Source organism: Entelurus aequoreus, linkage group LG23 (assembly GCF_033978785.1).
Source record: "Entelurus aequoreus isolate RoL-2023_Sb linkage group LG23, RoL_Eaeq_v1.1, whole genome shotgun sequence".
Lineage (NCBI taxonomy): Eukaryota > Metazoa > Chordata > Actinopteri > Syngnathiformes > Syngnathidae > Entelurus > Entelurus aequoreus.
The window spans coordinates 42,049,795-42,068,729 of NC_084753.1; the positions used below are offsets into that span (position 1 = coordinate 42,049,795).

Here is an 18,935-nt window from a genome sequence, read left to right on the forward strand (position 1 = left end):
AACAAAATTAGGCATAATAATGTGTTCATTCCACCACTGTATGTATCGGTATCGCTTGATATCGGAATCTGTAATTAAGAGTTGGACAATATCAGAATATCGGCAAAAAAGCCATTATCGGACATCTCTAGTGTAGGGCTGCAACTAACGATTAATTTGATCATCGATTAATCTGTCGATTATTACTTCGGTTAATCGATTAATAATCGGATAAAAGAGACAAACTACATTTCTATCCTTTCCAGTATTTTATTGTAAAAAACGGCATACTGGCACCATACTTATTTTGATTATTGTTTCTCAGCTGTTTGTACATGTTGCAGTTTATAAATAAAGGTTTATTTTATTTTTTTTAAAAAAGAAGCCTCTGCGCATGCGCATAGCATAGATCCAACGAATCGATGACTAAATTAATCGGCAACTATTTTTATAATCGATTTTAATCGATTTAATCGATTAGTTGTTGCAGCCCTACTCTAGTGCAATATGAGGTGATTACTGGTACACATTTATATTTATATCGGCCTGCCGATAATATCGGCAGGCCGATATTATCGGCCTGCCGATATTATCGGCCGATAAATGCGTTAAAATGTAATATCGGAAATTATCGGTATCGGTTTTTTTATTACCTGTATCGTTTTTTTAATTTAATTTAATTTTTTATTTTTTTATTAAATCAACATAAAAAACACATGATACACTTACAATTAGTGCACCAACCCAAAAAAAACTCCCTCCCCCCATTTTTTTCTGTTATCAATATTCTGGTTCCTACATTATATATCAATACAGTCTGCAAGGGATACAGTCCGTAAGCACACATGATTGTGCGTGCTGCTGCTCCACTAATAGTACTAACCTTTAACAGTTAATGTTACTCATTTTCATTCATTACTAGTTTCTACGTAACTGTTTTTATATTGTTTTACTTTCTTTTTTATTCAAGAAAATGTTTTTAATTTAGTTATTATTTTATTATTTTTTTTAAAAAGTACCTTATCTTCACCATACCTGGTTGTCCAAATTAGGCATAATAATGTGTTAATTCCACGACTGCATATATCGGTTGATATCGGTATCAGTTGATATCGGTATCGGTAATTAAAGAGTTGGACAATATCGGAATATCGGCAAAAAGCCATTATCGGACATCCCTAATTTATATCAATGCTATCAAATGATATTTATATTTTTTTAAGTCAGATAATTTTGATTAATCACAGGTTATTGCCCTCATGCATAATTTTAATACATTTTTAAAAAGTGGCCCTCTGAAGGCAGCTATTACTGCAATGTGGCCCTCAATGAAAACCAGTTTGACAGCCCTGCTCTAAACCAGCTCCCGTTCACTATTGGTGACGAATGTCGGCTTTGACGTTAATCCTCACTCTTTGACTGTCTGGCTTTTGTTGGACGTTGGACGCATTACTGCTTATCAAACCATCCTTTTGTCCTCGGGATCAATCCCCCCTCGCACCTGTTGTTGACCGTTATCCAATTGTGTGTCGCGTATGATAGTAATTTTCCATCCATTTGGAATACATGGAAAAATAGAGTCTTGTACATGTGTGCGTCTGGCCTTGCTGCTCGAATTTAGACACTTTAAAAGTGTTTTTGTCCACCCCTGGCTTTGCCAAAGTTGTGCGTTTTGTTCACTGTTCAAGTTTAGTTAGTACTATGATGGAGCTCGGAAAACCAAAATACTCGTATCTCAAAGGTGTATCCAAACCACGGCCCCGCCTACGTCTTCAAATTAGCCCGTGAGACGTCATGACTATCTTGCATTCATTATAAGTGTAACTATTTTGATACTGCTAAGTTGTTGTCATGCAGTGGACATCATGAGTATTTTCTGTATTTTCAATAACATTTTATTATGCAAGCAATGCACATCATTTATTTACATGACCCGTTGCAAACAACCTTCCCTAGTCATGGCGCAAACAAACACAAATCCAACCGACACAAAATGTCAACAGACATGGTCACTGAACTTTCTGGATATTCTAAAAAAATATGTTCACTCACCATCAATCAATCAACGTTTATTTATATAGCCCTAAATCACAAGTGTCTCAAAGGGCTGCACAAGCCACAACGACATCCGCGGAGAGTTCAGTTCATAGTGGATCTAACATAATAGTGAGAGTCCAGTCCATAGTGGATCTAACATAATAGTGAGAGTCCAGTCCATAGTGCATCTAACATAATAGTGAGAGTCCAGTCCATAGTGCATCTAACATAATAGTGAGAGTCCAGTCCATAGTGGATCTAACATAATAGTGTGAGAGTCCAGTCCATAGTGGATCTAGCATAATAGTGAGAGTCCAGTCCATAGTGGATCTAACATAATGGTGAGAGTCCAGTCCATAGTGGATCTAACATAATAGTGAGAGTCCAGTCCATAGTGGATCTAACATAATAGTGTGAGAGTCCAGTCCATAGTGGATCTAACATAATAGTGTGAGAGTCCAGTCCATAGTGGATCTAGCATAATAGTGAGAGTCCAGTCCATAGTGGATCTAACATAATGGAGAGAGTCCAGTCCGTAGTGGATCTAACATAATAGTGAGAGTCCAGTCCATAGTGGATCTAGCATAATAGTGAGAGTCCAGTCCATAGTGGATCTAACATAATAGTGTGAGAGTCCAGTCCATAGTGGATCTAGCATAATAGTGAGAGTCCAGTCCATAGTGGATCTAACATAATGGTGAGAGTCCAGTCCGTAGTGGATCTAACATAATAGTGAGAGTCCAGTCCATAGTGGATCTAACATAATAGTGAGAGTCCAGTCCATAGTGGATCTAACATAATAGTGTGAGAGTCCAGTCCATAGTGGATCTAACATAATAGTGAGAGTCCAGTCCATAGTGGATCTAACATAATAGTGAGAGTCCATTCCGTAGTGGATCTAACATAATAGTGAGAGTCCAGTCCATAGTGGATCTAACATAATAGTGAGAGTCCAGTCCATAGTGGATCTAACCTAATAGTGTGAGAGTCCAGTTCATAGTGGATCTAACATAATATTGAGGGCCCAGTCCATAGTGGATCTAACATAATAGTGAGAGTCCAGTCCATAGTGGATCTAACATAATAGTGTGAGAGTCCAGTCCATAGTGGATCTAACATAATAGTGTGAGAGTCCAGTCCATAGTGGATCTAACATAATAGTGAGAGTCCAGTCCATAGTGGATCTAACGTAATAGTGTGAGAGTCCAGTCCATAGTGGATCTAGCATAATAGTGTGAGAGTCCAGTCCATAGTGGATCTAACATAATAGTGAGAGTCCAGTCCATAGTGGATCTAACATAATAGTGAGAGTCCAGTCCATAGTGGATCTAACATAATAGTGTGAGAGTCCAGTCCATAGTGGAACTAACATAATAGTGAGAGTCCAGTCCATAGTGGATCTAACATAATAGTGAGAGTCCAGTCCATAGTGGATCTAGCATAATAGTGTGAGAGTCCAGTCCATAGTGGAACTAACATAATAGTGAGAGTCCAGTCCATAGTGGGGCCAGCTGGAGACCATCCCTAGCGGATACAGGTCAGCTGCGCAGAGATGTCCCCAACCGATGCACAGGCGAGTGGTCCACCCCGGGTCCCATAAAAAGTCAAAATGACACCCATTATGGGGAAAATGCTAAACATTTCCACACTTATTGTCAGGTTCAAACACTGATGACATCTATTAAACAGGACAAGAAGCAAAGAATCAAACCGAGACAGAATTCAATTTGGCTCAGTGAGGAGAAACGTGTACATCTGTACCCTTGCACAGTGTCATTACGCTCTGCCAAAAGATTGTGCGCCTCCTTTTTTATTTGGACTTTCCCTGATTACATGGCAACAGCTGTTTCTAAAGGGCCCGGGGGTCGTAAACAGCCATCGCCTTTGGTTACAAAGCAGTTCAAAAGAAAAGGTTGGTTTCAAATAAAAGGTTGTGAAAAGAGTTCAAAGAAGAGGTAAAAGATGTTTATTGGGATAAGGTAAACATACGTTCAGTATTTTAACACAAAAGTGTTTGATTGTGAGGCATTAAAAGCCACAAAATGTGACGGGTCCATCAGACCCACAAACGCTGGCTGAGTAACAACGATATGAACTTTGCACGGAAAATTTCTCTTGCCAGTTTCTGCATCCCACAGGAGGGTTTCCCACACATTCTTTTATTTGTGGCGGCCCGCCACGAAAGAATTACGTCCGCCACAAATAAAACTTTTTTTTTTTTTTTTGTCCTCTCCAGCTTCTCAGGCAAATCATATAGTTGATGTAGATGCCCATATCGGCTGTTCAGATTTACTTTACAAAAGAGAAGTGTAGGATACTTCTCTTGTTGCCTTATTTGTATTTGACTTTATTAAATGTATTTATATTAGAAACACAACATGTGTATATAACAAAGGGTGCAAAGTCTGCAGGCAGTAGGAAACACATGGTTAATTGTAGGGAGTAAAAGTGATGGCAGTCTAAAGTCCAAGATTTTTGGAGCTCTTTGTTCAGTGGATCAGATGTTTGATGAAGCTCTGTATCTATCTACCACCACTACTGTTTTCTGTTTATTTGTTACTGACTGTGCCTCTGTTTCACTTTATGTTGCTGGTAAATAATATGCTTGTAGTAGTAGGCTAAAGTTACATTATTTAGTATGCACTAATTAAAGGGGCAGAGCTTTATGAGACATTTTAGCTTTTATATTTTATAAGATATATTTTTTGTAAGAACCACAATTAATAAATATATTTCAGTGAATAACTTATTGTTCAAATCTGTATATAAATATGTACATAAAGTGTTGTAATTATATTGTAAAATGGATGGATGGATGGACGTTTAAAACAGAACTGTTATTATTAATTAGTAAGTATACATTTTTTGAGCCTTTTTAGAGAAAATCAAATCATTGTAGTAAATTATGCAAAGTACTCGATGATGTCATGGTGACCACGCCCATAGCCACGCCCCCACCGCCACAGGTATCTTGGCAGTTTATGGGAAACACTGCACAGGGATTCTTCTTTTGTGTTTCCCACACAAGGTTGCAACATTGTTTGTCAACACTGTCTGCTCTCATTTTCTCGCACATTTGACCCTCCGATGTTCTGTGTACCTACACTCTGTCCTCCTCCTGTCTAGGCCTGCTGTGTGCGGTCGGCCGGTCGGTCGGTTGGTCCGTCGGTTTGTCCGTCGGTCGGTCGGAACCGGACATCTTATATGTAATATAAATGTGTAGGGTGGGTGTGTGGTGTGTGGTCATTAAATATGTATTCTGATATATGTTCTTCACAGAAAATGAGCCAAAGTCAGTGAGTCTCAGTTTGAAAAATTTATTAATTGTATAATTTTTTCTTTTAATTAAAAATTTCAAAAATGGTGTTCGGGTCTGTGGGACCCGAACACCACACAAGGGTTAAGGAAGACATTACTGTTCAAAAGTCACTTTGACGACCATGTGACTTCCCAGTTGTCACTGCATGTGGCGGTTTTAGGACCCAGCGTGTCTGTCTGGACCCGAGCACCCTCCCCCTCGTTGGAAGCAGCACACAGCTGATGCATTCCGGCTGCTTGCAGCCTCCGCAGCCATTCGGAGGTGTGCATTCCAAACTTCCCCTTCGAGTCCATCTCCATCTCTCTCGTGACATCCAGCGACGAGGAGGAGTGTGGTCTTTAGGACCGTGATTAGGATAGGGAGGATTCTGTAAAAGAAGGGATGGTTCTGTTAAGACTCAGCATCAGCGTCTGGTCCTCGACCCACTTCTGTCCTCCGGCGTGAGCTGGACTCTTGTTTGGGGAGGAACATGTCACAAACTAGGAGGAGCACCTTCAGCAGGGTGAGTCTTTCTGCCCGGAAACACCTTTTGAGTTGTAAGAACCCTTTCAAGCCCATTTCAGTGGCCCTCTTTGTCCCCTCCGGGCTTCGCTTTGTGTCCTCGAGGTCCAGACTCCAGACCTTTGCCATAATCTGCGTAGTGTATGATAATGTACGTCAGTTCCATTAGACACGCTGCCAACGACTCACTAAGGACTTCCTTTTTGTCATCCTTGGGAACCCAGAACGATGACATCATTGGTCATACTGTATATATACAGTATATACACAAATATATGTATGTGTATGTCTGTATATGTATGTGTATGTATATATGTGTATATTTATGTATATGTATGTATGTATGTGTATATTTATGTATATGTATGTATGTATGTGTATATTTATGTCTATGTATGTATGTAAGTATGTGTATATTTATGTATATGTATGTATGCATGTATGTATGTATGTGTATATTTATGTATGTATGTATGTATGTGTATATTTATGTCTATGTATGTATGTAAGTATGTGTATATTTATGTATATGTATGTATGTGTATATGTATGTGTATGTATGTATGTGTATATTTATGTATATGTATGTATGTGTATATTTATGTGTGTGTATGTATGTCTGTCTATATTTATGTATGTATGTGTATATGTATGTATATATGTATATGTATGTATGTGTATATTTATATGTATGTATATATGTATGTGTATATATATGTATGTATGTGTATATTTATGTATATATATGTGTGTGTGTGTGTGTATGAATGTGTATATTTATGTATATGTATGTATGTATGTGTATATTTATGTATATGTATGTGTATGTGTATATTTATGTATATATATATATGTGTGTGTGTATGTATGTGTATATTTATGTATATGTATGTATGTATGTGTATATTTATGTATATGTATGTGTATATTTATGTATATGTATGTGTATGTGTATATGTACGTGTATGTATGTATGTGTATATTTATGTATATGTATGTATATATGTATGTGTATATTTATGTATATATATATATATGTATGTATGTGTATATATATATGTGTATGTATGTATGTGTATATATATGTGTATGTATGTATGTGTATATTTATGTATATGTACGTGTATGTATGTATGTGTATATTTATGTATATGTACGTTTATGTATGTATTTGTATATTTATGTATATGAATGTATATATGTATGTGTATATTTATGTATGTATATATGTATGTATGTGTATATATATGTGTATGTATGTATGTGTATATTTATGTATATATATATATGTATGTATGTGTATATATATGTGTATGTATGTATGTGTATATATATATGTGTATGTATGTATGTGTATATTTATGTATATGTACGTGTATGTATGTATGTATGTGTATATTTATGTATATGTACGTTTATGTATGTATGTATGTGTATATTTATGTACGTATATGTATATATGTATGTGTATATTTATGTATATGTATGTGTATATGTATATGTACGTTTATGTATGTATGTGTATAATTATGTATATATATGTATGTATGTGTATATATACAGTATGTGTATGAATGTATGTGTATATTTATGTATATGTACGTGTATGTATGTATGTGTGTGTATATGTATAAGTATGTGTATATTTATGTATATGTACGTTTATGTATTTATGTGTATGTATGTATATATGTATGTGTATATTTATGTATATGTATGTGTATGTATGTATGTGTATATTTAGGTATGTGTATGTATGTATGTGTGTGTATATGTATGTGTATGTATGTATGTATATAATAATGTGTATGTATGTATGTGTATATTTATGTATATGTATGTATGTATATATGTATGTATATGTATGTGATATATATATATATATATATATATATATATACGTATATGTATGAATGTATGTATTTCAAACATAAGTTTATTGATTTTATTTTAAACACAAGTTTATTGATTTTCAGACACATACAATTGACATAAGTCGGTAAACGTACATCCAATTCCGTTTTTCCCCTCGCAATTAAGATGAAAAAATTAAAAATAGAAATAATAATGATCATAAATAATGTAAGAAACCGCAGACAGCTGCTTTCCTGAACGGCCTTAGAGAGATATAGCAAAAAGCTCATAAAAGGCTCCTCAACCACCTACATTTAGATTTTTTTGCTCGGGAGATTTTCCCTCGGAGTAAACAGAGCCAAGCTAAAGTTAAAGTTAAAGTACCAATGATTGTCACACACACACGAGGTGTGGCGAAATTATTCTCTGCATTTGACCCATCACCCTTGATCACCCCATGGGTGGTGAGGGGAGCAGTGAGCAGCAGCGGTGGCCTCGCCCGGGAATCATTTTTGGTGATATAACCCCCAATTCCAACCCTTGATGCTGAGTGCCAAGCAGGGAGGTAACGGCTCCCATTTTTATAGTCTTTGATATGACTCTGCCAGGTTTTGAACTCACGACCTACCCACCTCAGGGCAGACACTCTAGCGCTTAGTTTGACATAATGTGTTTAGATGGAGACAGGTGTGGACAATATGGTGGAGACACACTAAAAGTATACAGCGAAGGAGAAAACTTTTTAGATGTTGCTTTAACGTGCTGAATACAGTGTCCGTCAGCTGCTGTGACTGAGAGTTATTGAGGTGAGGAAACATGTAACATTAAACGGTGTAATGATAATTTGCGATAAAATTCCAGACGGTTAATAACACTGTCTAATTTTTTAATTACAGAAAAACCGCCATTTATTAATGCATTTTAGGCAACGGGAAGTCAGGCACATGCACACTAGCGTCGTTTGGCTTGATAATCATGGCGGACTAACTACACAGACTTTGCTCTGGAGATTTTCCCTCGGAGTAAACAGAGCCAAGCTAAAGTTAAAGTTAAAGTACCAATGATTGTCACACACACACGAGGTGTGGCGAAATTATTCTCTGCATTTGACCCATCACCCTTGATCACCCCCTGGGAGGTGAGGGGAGCAGCAGCAGTGGCCGCACCCGGGAATAATTTTTGGTGATATAACCCCCAATTCCAACCCTTGATGCTGAGTGCCGAGCAGGGCGGTAACGGCTCCCATTTTTATAGTCTTTGGTATGACTCGGCCGGGGTTTGAACTCACGACCTACCCATCTCAGGGCGCTTGGTTTAACGTCATTTTCCTTGCTTCCCGGCGTGCGGTTAAGAGACACTGTTGTGTTTAGATTGAGACAGGTGCGGACAATATGGTGGAGACACACTAAAAGTATACAGCGAAGGAGAAAACTATTTTGATGTTGCTTTAACGTTCTGAATTCAGTGTCCGTCAGCTGCTGTGACTGAGAGTTAATGAGGTGAGGAAACATGTAACAATTAACGGTGTAATGATAATTTGCGATAAAATTCCAGACGGTTAATAACACTGTCTAATTTTTTAATTACCGAAAAACCGACATTTATTAATGCATTTTAGGCAACGGGAAGTCAGGCTCATGCGCAGTAGCGTCGTTTGGCTTGATAATCATGGCGGACCAACTACACAGACTTTGCTCTGGAGTAAACTAAGCCAAGCGCTTGGTTTAATGTAATTTTCCTTGCTTCCCGGCGTGCGGTTAAGAGACACGGTTGTGTTTAGATGGAGACAGGTGTGGACAATATTGGAGACACACTAAAAGTATACAGCGAAGAAGAAAACTATTTGATGTTGCTTTAACGTTCTGAATACAGTGTCCATCAGCTGCTGTGACTGAGTTAATGAGGTGAGGAAACATGCAGCGGGCGTGAACATTGTCACAACTTGTTTATAAAGTCTTTACTTTGTTTACTGGGATGTTCACTTCTCTATTTAACTACAAACTGTGTCAGTGTTCAAATAACATCAATACTAATGACTGAATCATAAAATTGTATCCTTTCTTCTTCCTCTGGCTGTGGTTCTTGTTCATCAGGCCGGGTTAAGAACTTGTGGCTTATGCTTAGGCATCCTTTAGACACTTGTGGTTTTATCTTCATTAACATTCTCCGAGAGATTTGCGTGACGTGACCGAGCGCAGAAACAAAACGGTCTTTATGCGGGCGCATTCCTTCCCGTACGTCTTGTGCGAGATAGCTTGATGTCAGGACTGGTCCTGGACCGGGACGCGGTCCTGACCACGCTGGATGTTGGCCCGGATGTTTTTGGTTTTGCCCCGTTTTTGCGCTCGTGTTTTGAGAGGGAGGAGAGTAATAATAAACTCTGCTGAGTCACCTTCAGTCCCACGGCGGTATGCAGCAGGATGATGCCACACAGCTACACTGAAAATAATAATATTAATAATTGATGCATTTGATTCATCCCAACTCAGGTAGCGATGTCGTTTTAGTGGTTGGCAGTGACACGCAATCTGCCTCCTGTCTTGCAGACACTTTTGCAACATCCCGTTGTGTCGACAGCGCAATTGCAGCATTTAACTTCAAAAGTAACACCCTTATTGGACCTCCTTCTACCCTTTGGTCAATATTACAAACCCCAAAAGCAGTGAAGTTGTCACGTTGTGTAAATGGTAAATAAAAAGAGAATACAATGATTTGCAAATCCTTTTCAACTTATATTCAATTGAATAGACTGCAAAGACAAGATATTTAACGTTCCAACCGTTGTGTTTAGATGGAGATAGGTGTGGACAATATTGGGGAGACACTAAAAGTATACAGCAAAGGAGAAAACTATTTGATGTTGCTTTAAATGCCTACTGAAAGCCACTACTAGCGACCACGCAGTCTGATAGTTTATATATCAATGATGAAATATTAACATTGCAACACATGCCAATACGGCCGGGTTAACTTATAAAGTGACATTTTAAAATTCCCGCCACACTTCCGGTTGAAAAACTCCTTTGGATATGATTTACGCGTGACGTCACAAAATCCACGGAAGTGGTTGGACCCCATCGGACCCGATACAAAAACCTCTTGTTTTCTTCGACAAAATTCCACAGTATTCTGGACATCTGTGTTGGTGAATCTTTTGCAATTTGTTTAATGAACAATGGAGGCCGCAAAGAAGAACGTTGTAGGTGGGATTGATCGGTGTCTTAGCGGCTAAGTACAATACTTACAGCAACACAACAAGGACTACTTACTTAGTAGTAATTTAGTAGTAATTAGTAGTAATTAGTAGTAATTTGTTTAATGAACAATGGAGGTTGCAAAGAAGAACGTTGTAGGTGGGATCGATCGGTGTATTAGCGGCTAAGTACAATACTTACAGCAACACAACAAGGACTACTTACTTAGTAGTAATTTAGTAGTAATTAGTAGTAATTAGTAGTAATTTGTTTAATGAACAATGGAGGTTGCAAAGAAGAACGTTGTAGGTGGGATCGATCGGTGTATTAGCGGCTAAGTACAATACTTACAGCAACACAACAAGGACTACTTACTTAGTAGTAATTTAGTAGTAATTAGTAGTAATTTGTTTAATGAACAATGGAGGCTGCAAAGAAGAACGTTGTAGGTGGGATCGATCGGTGTATTAGCGGCTAAGTACAATACTTACAGCAACACAACAAGGACTACTTACTTAGCAGACGCCTAGCCGATGCTTGCCGCCAAACCCACGGATGAAGTCCTTCGTCGCGCCGTCGATCGCTGGAACGCAGGTGAGCACGGCTGTTGATGGGAAGATGAGGGCTGGCTGGCGTAGGTGGAGCGCTAATGTTTTTATCATAGTTCTGTGAGGTCTGGTTGCTAAGTTGCTAAATTAGCCTTAGCGTCGTTAGCAACAGCATTGTTAAGCCTTACCAGGCTGAGAATTTTTAACCGTGTAGTTACATGTACATGGTTTAATAGTATTGTTGATCTTCTGTCTATCCTTCCAGTCAGGGGTTTATTTATTTTGTTTCTATCTTCATTTGAGAACAATGCTAGCACGTTAGCTCAGTAGCTAAGTGTGTCACCGATGTATTGTCTTGGAGATAAAAGTCACTTTAAATGTCCATTTCGCGTGCTCGACTCTCATTTTAAAGAGGATATAGTATCCGAGGTGGTTTAAAACAGTGGTCCCCAACCTTTTTGTAGCTGCGGACCGGTCAACGCTTGAAAATTTGTCCCACGGACCGGTGGGAGGGGGGGGGGGGGTGTATTTAAAAAAATAATATTTTATTTTTTATTTTTTACATAATTAAATACAATCATGTGTGCTTACGGACTGTATCCCTGCAGACTGTATTGATCTATATTGATATATAATGTATATATTGTTTTTTATGTTGATTTCATTAAAAAAAAAAATTAAAAAAAAATGTAATTTCTTGTGCGGCCCGGTACCAATCGGTGGTTGGGGACCACTGGTTTAAAATACAAATCTGTGATCCACAATAGAAAAAGGAGAGAGTGTGGAATCCAATGAGCCAGCTTGTATCTAAGTTACGGTCAGAGCGAAAAAAGATACGTCCATCACTGTCTCTCTAGTCCTTCACTCTAACGTTCCTCATCCACGAATCTTTCATCCTCGCTCAAATTAATGGGGTAATCGTCACTTTCTCGGTCCGAATCCCTCTCGCTCCATTGTAAACAACGGGGAATTGTGAGGAATACTAGCTCCTGTGACGTCACGCTACTTCCGCTACAGGCAAGGCTTATTTTTTTTTATCAGCGAGCAAAAGTTGCGAACTTTATCGTCGATTTTCTCTACTAAATCCTTTCAGCAAAAATATGGCAATATCGCGAAATGATCAAGTATGACACATAGAATGGATCTGCTATTCCCGTTTAAATAAAAAAAAAATCATTTCAGTAGGCCTTTAATGTTCTCTATACAGCGTATTGAGAACATTAAAAGGTAAACGTTATTTTTTGCAAACATTCGCACATTTGGAATTTGATGGCTGCAGCGTGTTTAAAAAAAAGCTGGCACGAGTGGCAAAAAAGACTGAGAAAGTTGAGGAACGCTCGTCAAAACACTTATTTGGAACATCCCATGGGTGAACGGGTTGATTGGGAACAGGTGGGTGCCATGATTGGGTATAAAAGCAGCTTCCATGAAATGCTCAGTCATTCACAAACAAGGACGGGGGCGAGGGTCACCACTTTGTCAACAAATGCCTGAGCAAATTGTTTAAGAACAACATTTCTCAACCAGCTTCTGCAAGGAATTTAGGGATTTCACCATCTACGCTCCGTAATATCATCAACAGAATCAGATAATCTGGAGAAATCACTGCACATAAGCGATGATATTACGGACCTTGGATCCCTCAGGCGGAACTGCATCAAAAAACGGCATCAGTGTGTAAAGGATATCACCACATGGGCTCAGGAACACTTCCGAAACCCACTGTCAGTCACTACAGTTGGTCGCTACACCTGTAAGTGCAAGTTAAAACTCTACTATGCAAAACTGTGTGGTATAGGTCAGTGGTCCCCAACCTTTTTGAAGCCGGGGACCGGTCAACACTTGAAAATTTGTCCCACGGACCGGGGGGGGGGGAGGTTTAAAAATTTGTTTTCATAAAGAAATACAATCATGTGTGCTTACGGACTGTATCCCTGCAGACTGTATTGATCTATATTGATATATAATGTATATCAGGGGTCACCAACGCGGTGCCCACGGGCACCAGGTAGCCCGTAAGGACCAGATGAGTAGCCCGCTGGCCTGTTCTAAAAATAGCTCAAATAGCAGCACTTACCAGTGAGCTGCCTCTATTTTTTAAATGTTATTTATGTACTAGCAAGCTGGTCTCGCTTTGCCCGACATTTTTAATTCTAAGAGAGACAAAACTCAAATAGAATTTGAAAATCCAAGAAAATATTTTAAAGACTTGGTCTTCACTTGTTTAAATAAATTCATTAATTTTTTTACTTTGCTTCTTATAACTTTCAGAAAGACAATTTTAGAGAAAAAATACAACCCTAAAAATGATTTTAGGATTTTTAAACACATATACCTTTTTTACCTTTTAAATTCCTTCCTCTTCTTTCCTGACAATTTAAATCAATGTTCAAGTAAATGTATTTTTTTTATTGTAAAGAATAATAAATAAATTTTAATTTAATTCTTCATTTTAGCTTCTTTTTTTTCGACGAAGAATATTTGTGAAATATTTCTTTAAACTTATGATTAAAATTCAAAAAAATTATTCTGGCAAATCTACAAAATCTGTAGAATCAAATTTAAATCTTATTTCAAAGTCTTTTGAATTTCTTTTAAAATTTTTGTTCTGGAAAATCTAGAAGAAATAATGATTTGTCTTTGTTAGAAATATAGCTTGGTCCAATTTGTTATATATTCTAACAAAGTGTAGATTGGATTTTAACCTATTTAAAACATGTCATCAAAATTCTAAAATTAATCTTAATCAGGAAAAATTACTAATGATGTTCCATAAATTCTTTTTTGAATTTTTTCAAAATGATTCAAATTAGCTAGTTTTTCTCTTCTTTTTTTCGGTTGAATTTTGAATTTTAAAGTGTCGAAATTGAAGATAAACTATGTTTCAAAATGTAATTGTCATTTTTTTCGTGTTTTCTCCTCTTTTAAACCGTTCAATTAAGTGTAAATATCTTTAATTATTAATAATAACATAGAGTTAAAGGTAAATTGAGCAAATTGGCTATTTCTGGCAATTTATTTAAGTGTGTATCAAACTGGTAGCCCTTCGCATGAATCAGTACCCAAGAAGTAGCTCTTGGTTTCAAAAAGTTTGGTGACCCCTGATGTATATATTGTGTTTTTTATGTTGATTTAATTAAAAAAAAATATATATATATATATATTTTTTTTTTAATTTCTTGCGCGGCCCGGTACCAATCGGCCCGGTGGTTGGGGACCACTGGTATAGGTGACTAAGTATAATATTATTAATGAAAAAAATTCAGCTTTTTCTCATGACATTCCAAATGTTTTGCTCTTTTATCTTACTTTTTTTTTTTTTTTTAAATATATCAATCAATCAATCATTTAATGTTTATTTATATAGCCCTAAATCACAAGTGTCTCAAAGGGCTGTACAAGCCACAACGACATCCTCGGTACAGAGCCCACATACGGGCAAGGAAAACTCACCCCAGTGGGACGTCAATGTATATAAGTTATTATTATAAAAATCCCCGCAGGGCTGGACAATAACATGTTATCAATATATATCGCAAAATAAACAAAATCAAAATCAGTTAAAAAAAAATAAAAATATTCTGAAAAAATCCCCCATAGGGCTGGGCCATAAAACTAAAATATATATCATGATAGACACATAATTGATAAGAAATGAATTGAAAGAACTTTTTTTTTTTTTTTTAAAAAGGCCGATAGGGCTGGGCGATAAAACGATATCAATATATACTGCAAAAGACATCAAATCGAAGTCAATTGGATGGAAATCCTGCCCTCATTTTAATTGAGTTCATCCAATGAGCCATTTTTTTGAGTGTGTGGTGAGGTGGCGACTTGTCCAGGGTGTACCCCATCTTCCGCCCGAATGCGGCTGAGATAGGCTCCAGCACCCCCCGCGACCCCAAAAGGGACAAGCGGTAGAAAATGGACGGATGGAAGTTATTATTTGAAAATACACAACTTTTTTAATTGAAGCAGACACGTTGGGTATATTTGCACAAAATATTGGTATCAAATCAGTATCGCCGATACCAGCCTGAATTTTACTCTGTATCGATCGTAAAGAAAATCAGTGGTATCGCACATCACGAGTACCAATCGGTGAGAAAAGTTGGTTTTGCATAATAGGGCCTGTCAGAAAAATTGTATATAAGTTATCGCACAACTTGTTTTCCCACGAGTTCAAGCTGTCTTTGTTCTTATCAAGCTAAAGGCCTACATCCACTGGTAGGTAGTGGTGAACCTCCACTGTGTGCGATGGGATGCGACGTGGAGGTGTCGGTTTCTTTGATCTATTGGACAGCCACAGGAAGACCTTGTCATGACCCGAGGTCTTCAAAGCAGAGAGGGGGCAAACCTGACACCGCTCCATGCACCTTTTCTTTGAACTGTTTATGAACCCCCTCCCCTTAGGAGCAACTGCGTAATGTAATGTAATGTAATCGGAAAATGCCCAAATAAAGGAGGAGCGCGTTGGGAACTGCCTTCAGAGCGTGGTGGGAGACTGTAGCTGAGTGTTGTTGTGTCAGACCAGTTCTCATCTAAGTTACTGGTCAATCCCAAGTTCTTTCGATGACATATATGCTGAGTAAGAAGGACCATCAAGACAGAATTGGAATATTTTCAATTTTTTCAACTTAACCGATACATTCATATCGGCTACTCTAGTTGATCTGGCATTCGAACGGAAAAGCCAACTCCTTTGCACACACAAAAAAAAAAACTTCTCTCCCCCCTCGCAACACTGATAAGGATAGAGTGGGTGTTGTATTTCACATTCCAAGGGTTAAGACACTAAACAGACAATCTGAAGACAAAGAGAGACTGGTAGAATATACAAAGGAAAAGTACTAGCTGCTCAAACATGGCTATGAATAGAGAAATAGCTCTTAAACATACATGCATCCTCCACAGTGCGCAGCCCCAGACGTTTCTCCTCATGAGCTAAATTGAATCCTGTCTCCGTCTGATTCCTTGCTTCTTGTCTTGTCTAACCGATGTCATCAGTGTTTGAACCTGACATCTTCTTCTAATACCAGCCTTAATGATGCCCAGTGGGATACATTGTGCTTATCTGCAAACTGACGCACTCAACACTAACTTTCTCTACTTTGCGCCTCCCCCGCAGACCTCCGGCGGCACCAGGATGAGCTCGGACGGCGGCAGCGGGGGCCGGCCCGCCAAGGTGGGCTCCCTGGTGGAGGTCATCGGCAAGGGGCAGCGCGGCACGGTGGCCTTCATCGGCGCCACGCTCTTCGCCTCGGGCAAGTGGGTCGGCGTCATCCTGGACGAGGCCAAAGGCAAGAACGACGGCACCGTGCAGGGCAAGCGCTACTTCACCTGCGAAGAGAATCACGGCATATTTGTCAGGCAGTCACAGGTACGGTTGTGTCCACCAGGGGGCAGAATACACTATTTCTTTATGTCAAGCATTAGGGATGTACTTTTTAGTACAACGAAAAACATCGGGGCAAAGTTTGGCGCCATACCACGCCCACATCTTATGGTGTAGGAAGAATTTGATCACAATTTATCATCACCTATATGTGTAGTATCTGTCATTTTAACCACGACTCATTTGGTCAAAGTCCCTAGGAGGAGTTTGTTAAAGTACAACCCTTTTTTTTGCCAGAAAATGGCCAAAAACCATCGGAGCAAATTTTGGTGCCATACCACGCCCACATCTTATGGCGTAGGAAGAATTGGTTCACAATTTATCATCACCTATATGTGTAGTATCTGTCATTTTAACCACGACTCATTTGGTCAAAGTCCCTAGGAGGAGTTTGTTAAAGTACGACCCCTTTTTTTTAGCTGAAAAATGGCCAAAAACCATCAAGGGCAAAGTTTGGCGCCATACCACGCCCACATCTTATGACGTAGGAAGAATTGGTTCACAATTTATCATCACCTATATGTGTAGTATCTGTCATTTTAACCACGACTCATTTGGTCAAAGTCCCTAGGAGGAGTTTGTTAAAGTACGAACCCTTTTTTTCATAGAAAAATGGCCAAAAACCAACAAAGCAAAGTTTGGCGCCATACCACGCCCACATCTTATGACATAGGAAGAATGTGTTCACAATTTATCATCACCTATATGTGTAGTATCTGTCATTTTAACTGTGACTCATTTGGTCAAAGTCCCTAGAAGGAGTTTGTTAAAGTATGAACCCTTTTTTCGCCAAAAAATGGCCAAAAACCATCGGAGCGAAGTTTGGCGCCATACCACGCCCACGTCTTATGGCGTAGGAAAACATTTTTCTCAATTTATCATCACCCATATGTGTAGTATCTGTCATTTTAACCACGACTCATTTGGTCAAAGTCCCTAGGAGGAGTTTGTTAAAGTACGACCCCTTTTTTTTAGCTGAAAAATGGCCAAAAACCATCGAAGCAAAGTTTGGCGCCATACCACGCCCACATATTATGGCGTAGGAAGAATTGGTTCACAATTTATCATCACCTATATGTGTAGTATCTGTCATTTTAACTGTGACTCATTTGGTCAAAGTCCCTAGAAGGAGTTTGTTAAAGTATGAACCCTTTTTTCGCCAAAAAATGGCCAAAAACCATCGGAGCCAAGTTTGGCGCCATACCACGCCCACACCTTATGGCGTGGGAAAACATTTTTCTCAATTTATCATCACCTATATGTGTAGTATCTGTCATTTGAACCATGACTCATTTGGTCAAAGTCCCTAGGAGGAGTTTGTTAAAGTACGACCCCTTTTTTCACGGAAAAATGGCCAAATACCATCTGAGCAAAGTTTGGCGCCATACCACACCCACATCTTACGGCTTAGGAAAAATGTGTTCACAATTGATCATCAGCTATATGTGTAGTATCTGTCATTTTAACCACGACTCATTTGGTCAAAGTCCCTAGGAGGAGTTTGTTAAAGTACGACCCTTTTTTTTCACTGAAAAATGGCCAAAAACCATCAAGGGCAAACTTTGGTGCCATACCACGCCCACATCTTATGGCGTAGGAAGAATTGGTTCACAATTTATCATCACCTATATGTGTAGTATCTGTCATTTTAACCACGACTCATTTGGTCAAAGTCCCTTGGAGGAGTTTGTTAAAGTACGTACCCTTTTTTTGCCAAAAAATGGCCAAAAACCATCGGAGCCAAGTTAGGCGCCATACCACGCCCACACCTTATGGCGTAGGAAGAATTGGTTCACAATTTATCATCACCTATATGTGTAGTATCTGTCATTTTAACCACGACTCATTTGGTCAAAGTCCCTAGGAGGAGTTTGTTAAAGTACGACCCCCTTTTTTCACAGAAAAATGGCCAAAAACCACCAAAGCAAAGTTTGGCGCCATACCACGCCCACACCTTATGGCGTAGAAAAAATGTGTTCACAATTTATCATCACCTATATGTGTAGTATCTGTCATTTTAACTGTGACTCATTTGGTCAAAGTCCCTAGGAGGAGTTGGTTAAAGTACGAACCCTTTTTTTCATAGAAAAATGGCCAAAAACCAACAA

General features: G+C 38.5%; 2 protein-coding genes across 2 annotated transcripts in view; both read left to right on the forward strand.

Annotated features, from left to right (window-relative positions):
• The window catches only part of LOC133640799 (dynactin subunit 1-like), a 268,257-nt gene that overhangs the window by 205,921 nt on the left and 43,401 nt on the right, over window positions 1-18,935 (forward strand). The gene's annotated exons all lie outside the window — the stretch shown is intronic.
• Window positions 5,575-18,935, forward strand: part of LOC133640893 (dynactin subunit 1-like) — a 56,459-nt gene continuing 43,098 nt past the window's right edge. Inside the window, exons 1-2 of the mRNA XM_062034576.1 lie at window positions 5,575-5,837; window positions 16,561-16,812. Coding sequence (XP_061890560.1) covers window positions 5,805-5,837; window positions 16,561-16,812 — 285 coding nt within the window. The 5' untranslated portion in view covers window positions 5,575-5,804. The remainder of the gene's footprint in view (window positions 5,838-16,560; window positions 16,813-18,935) is intronic.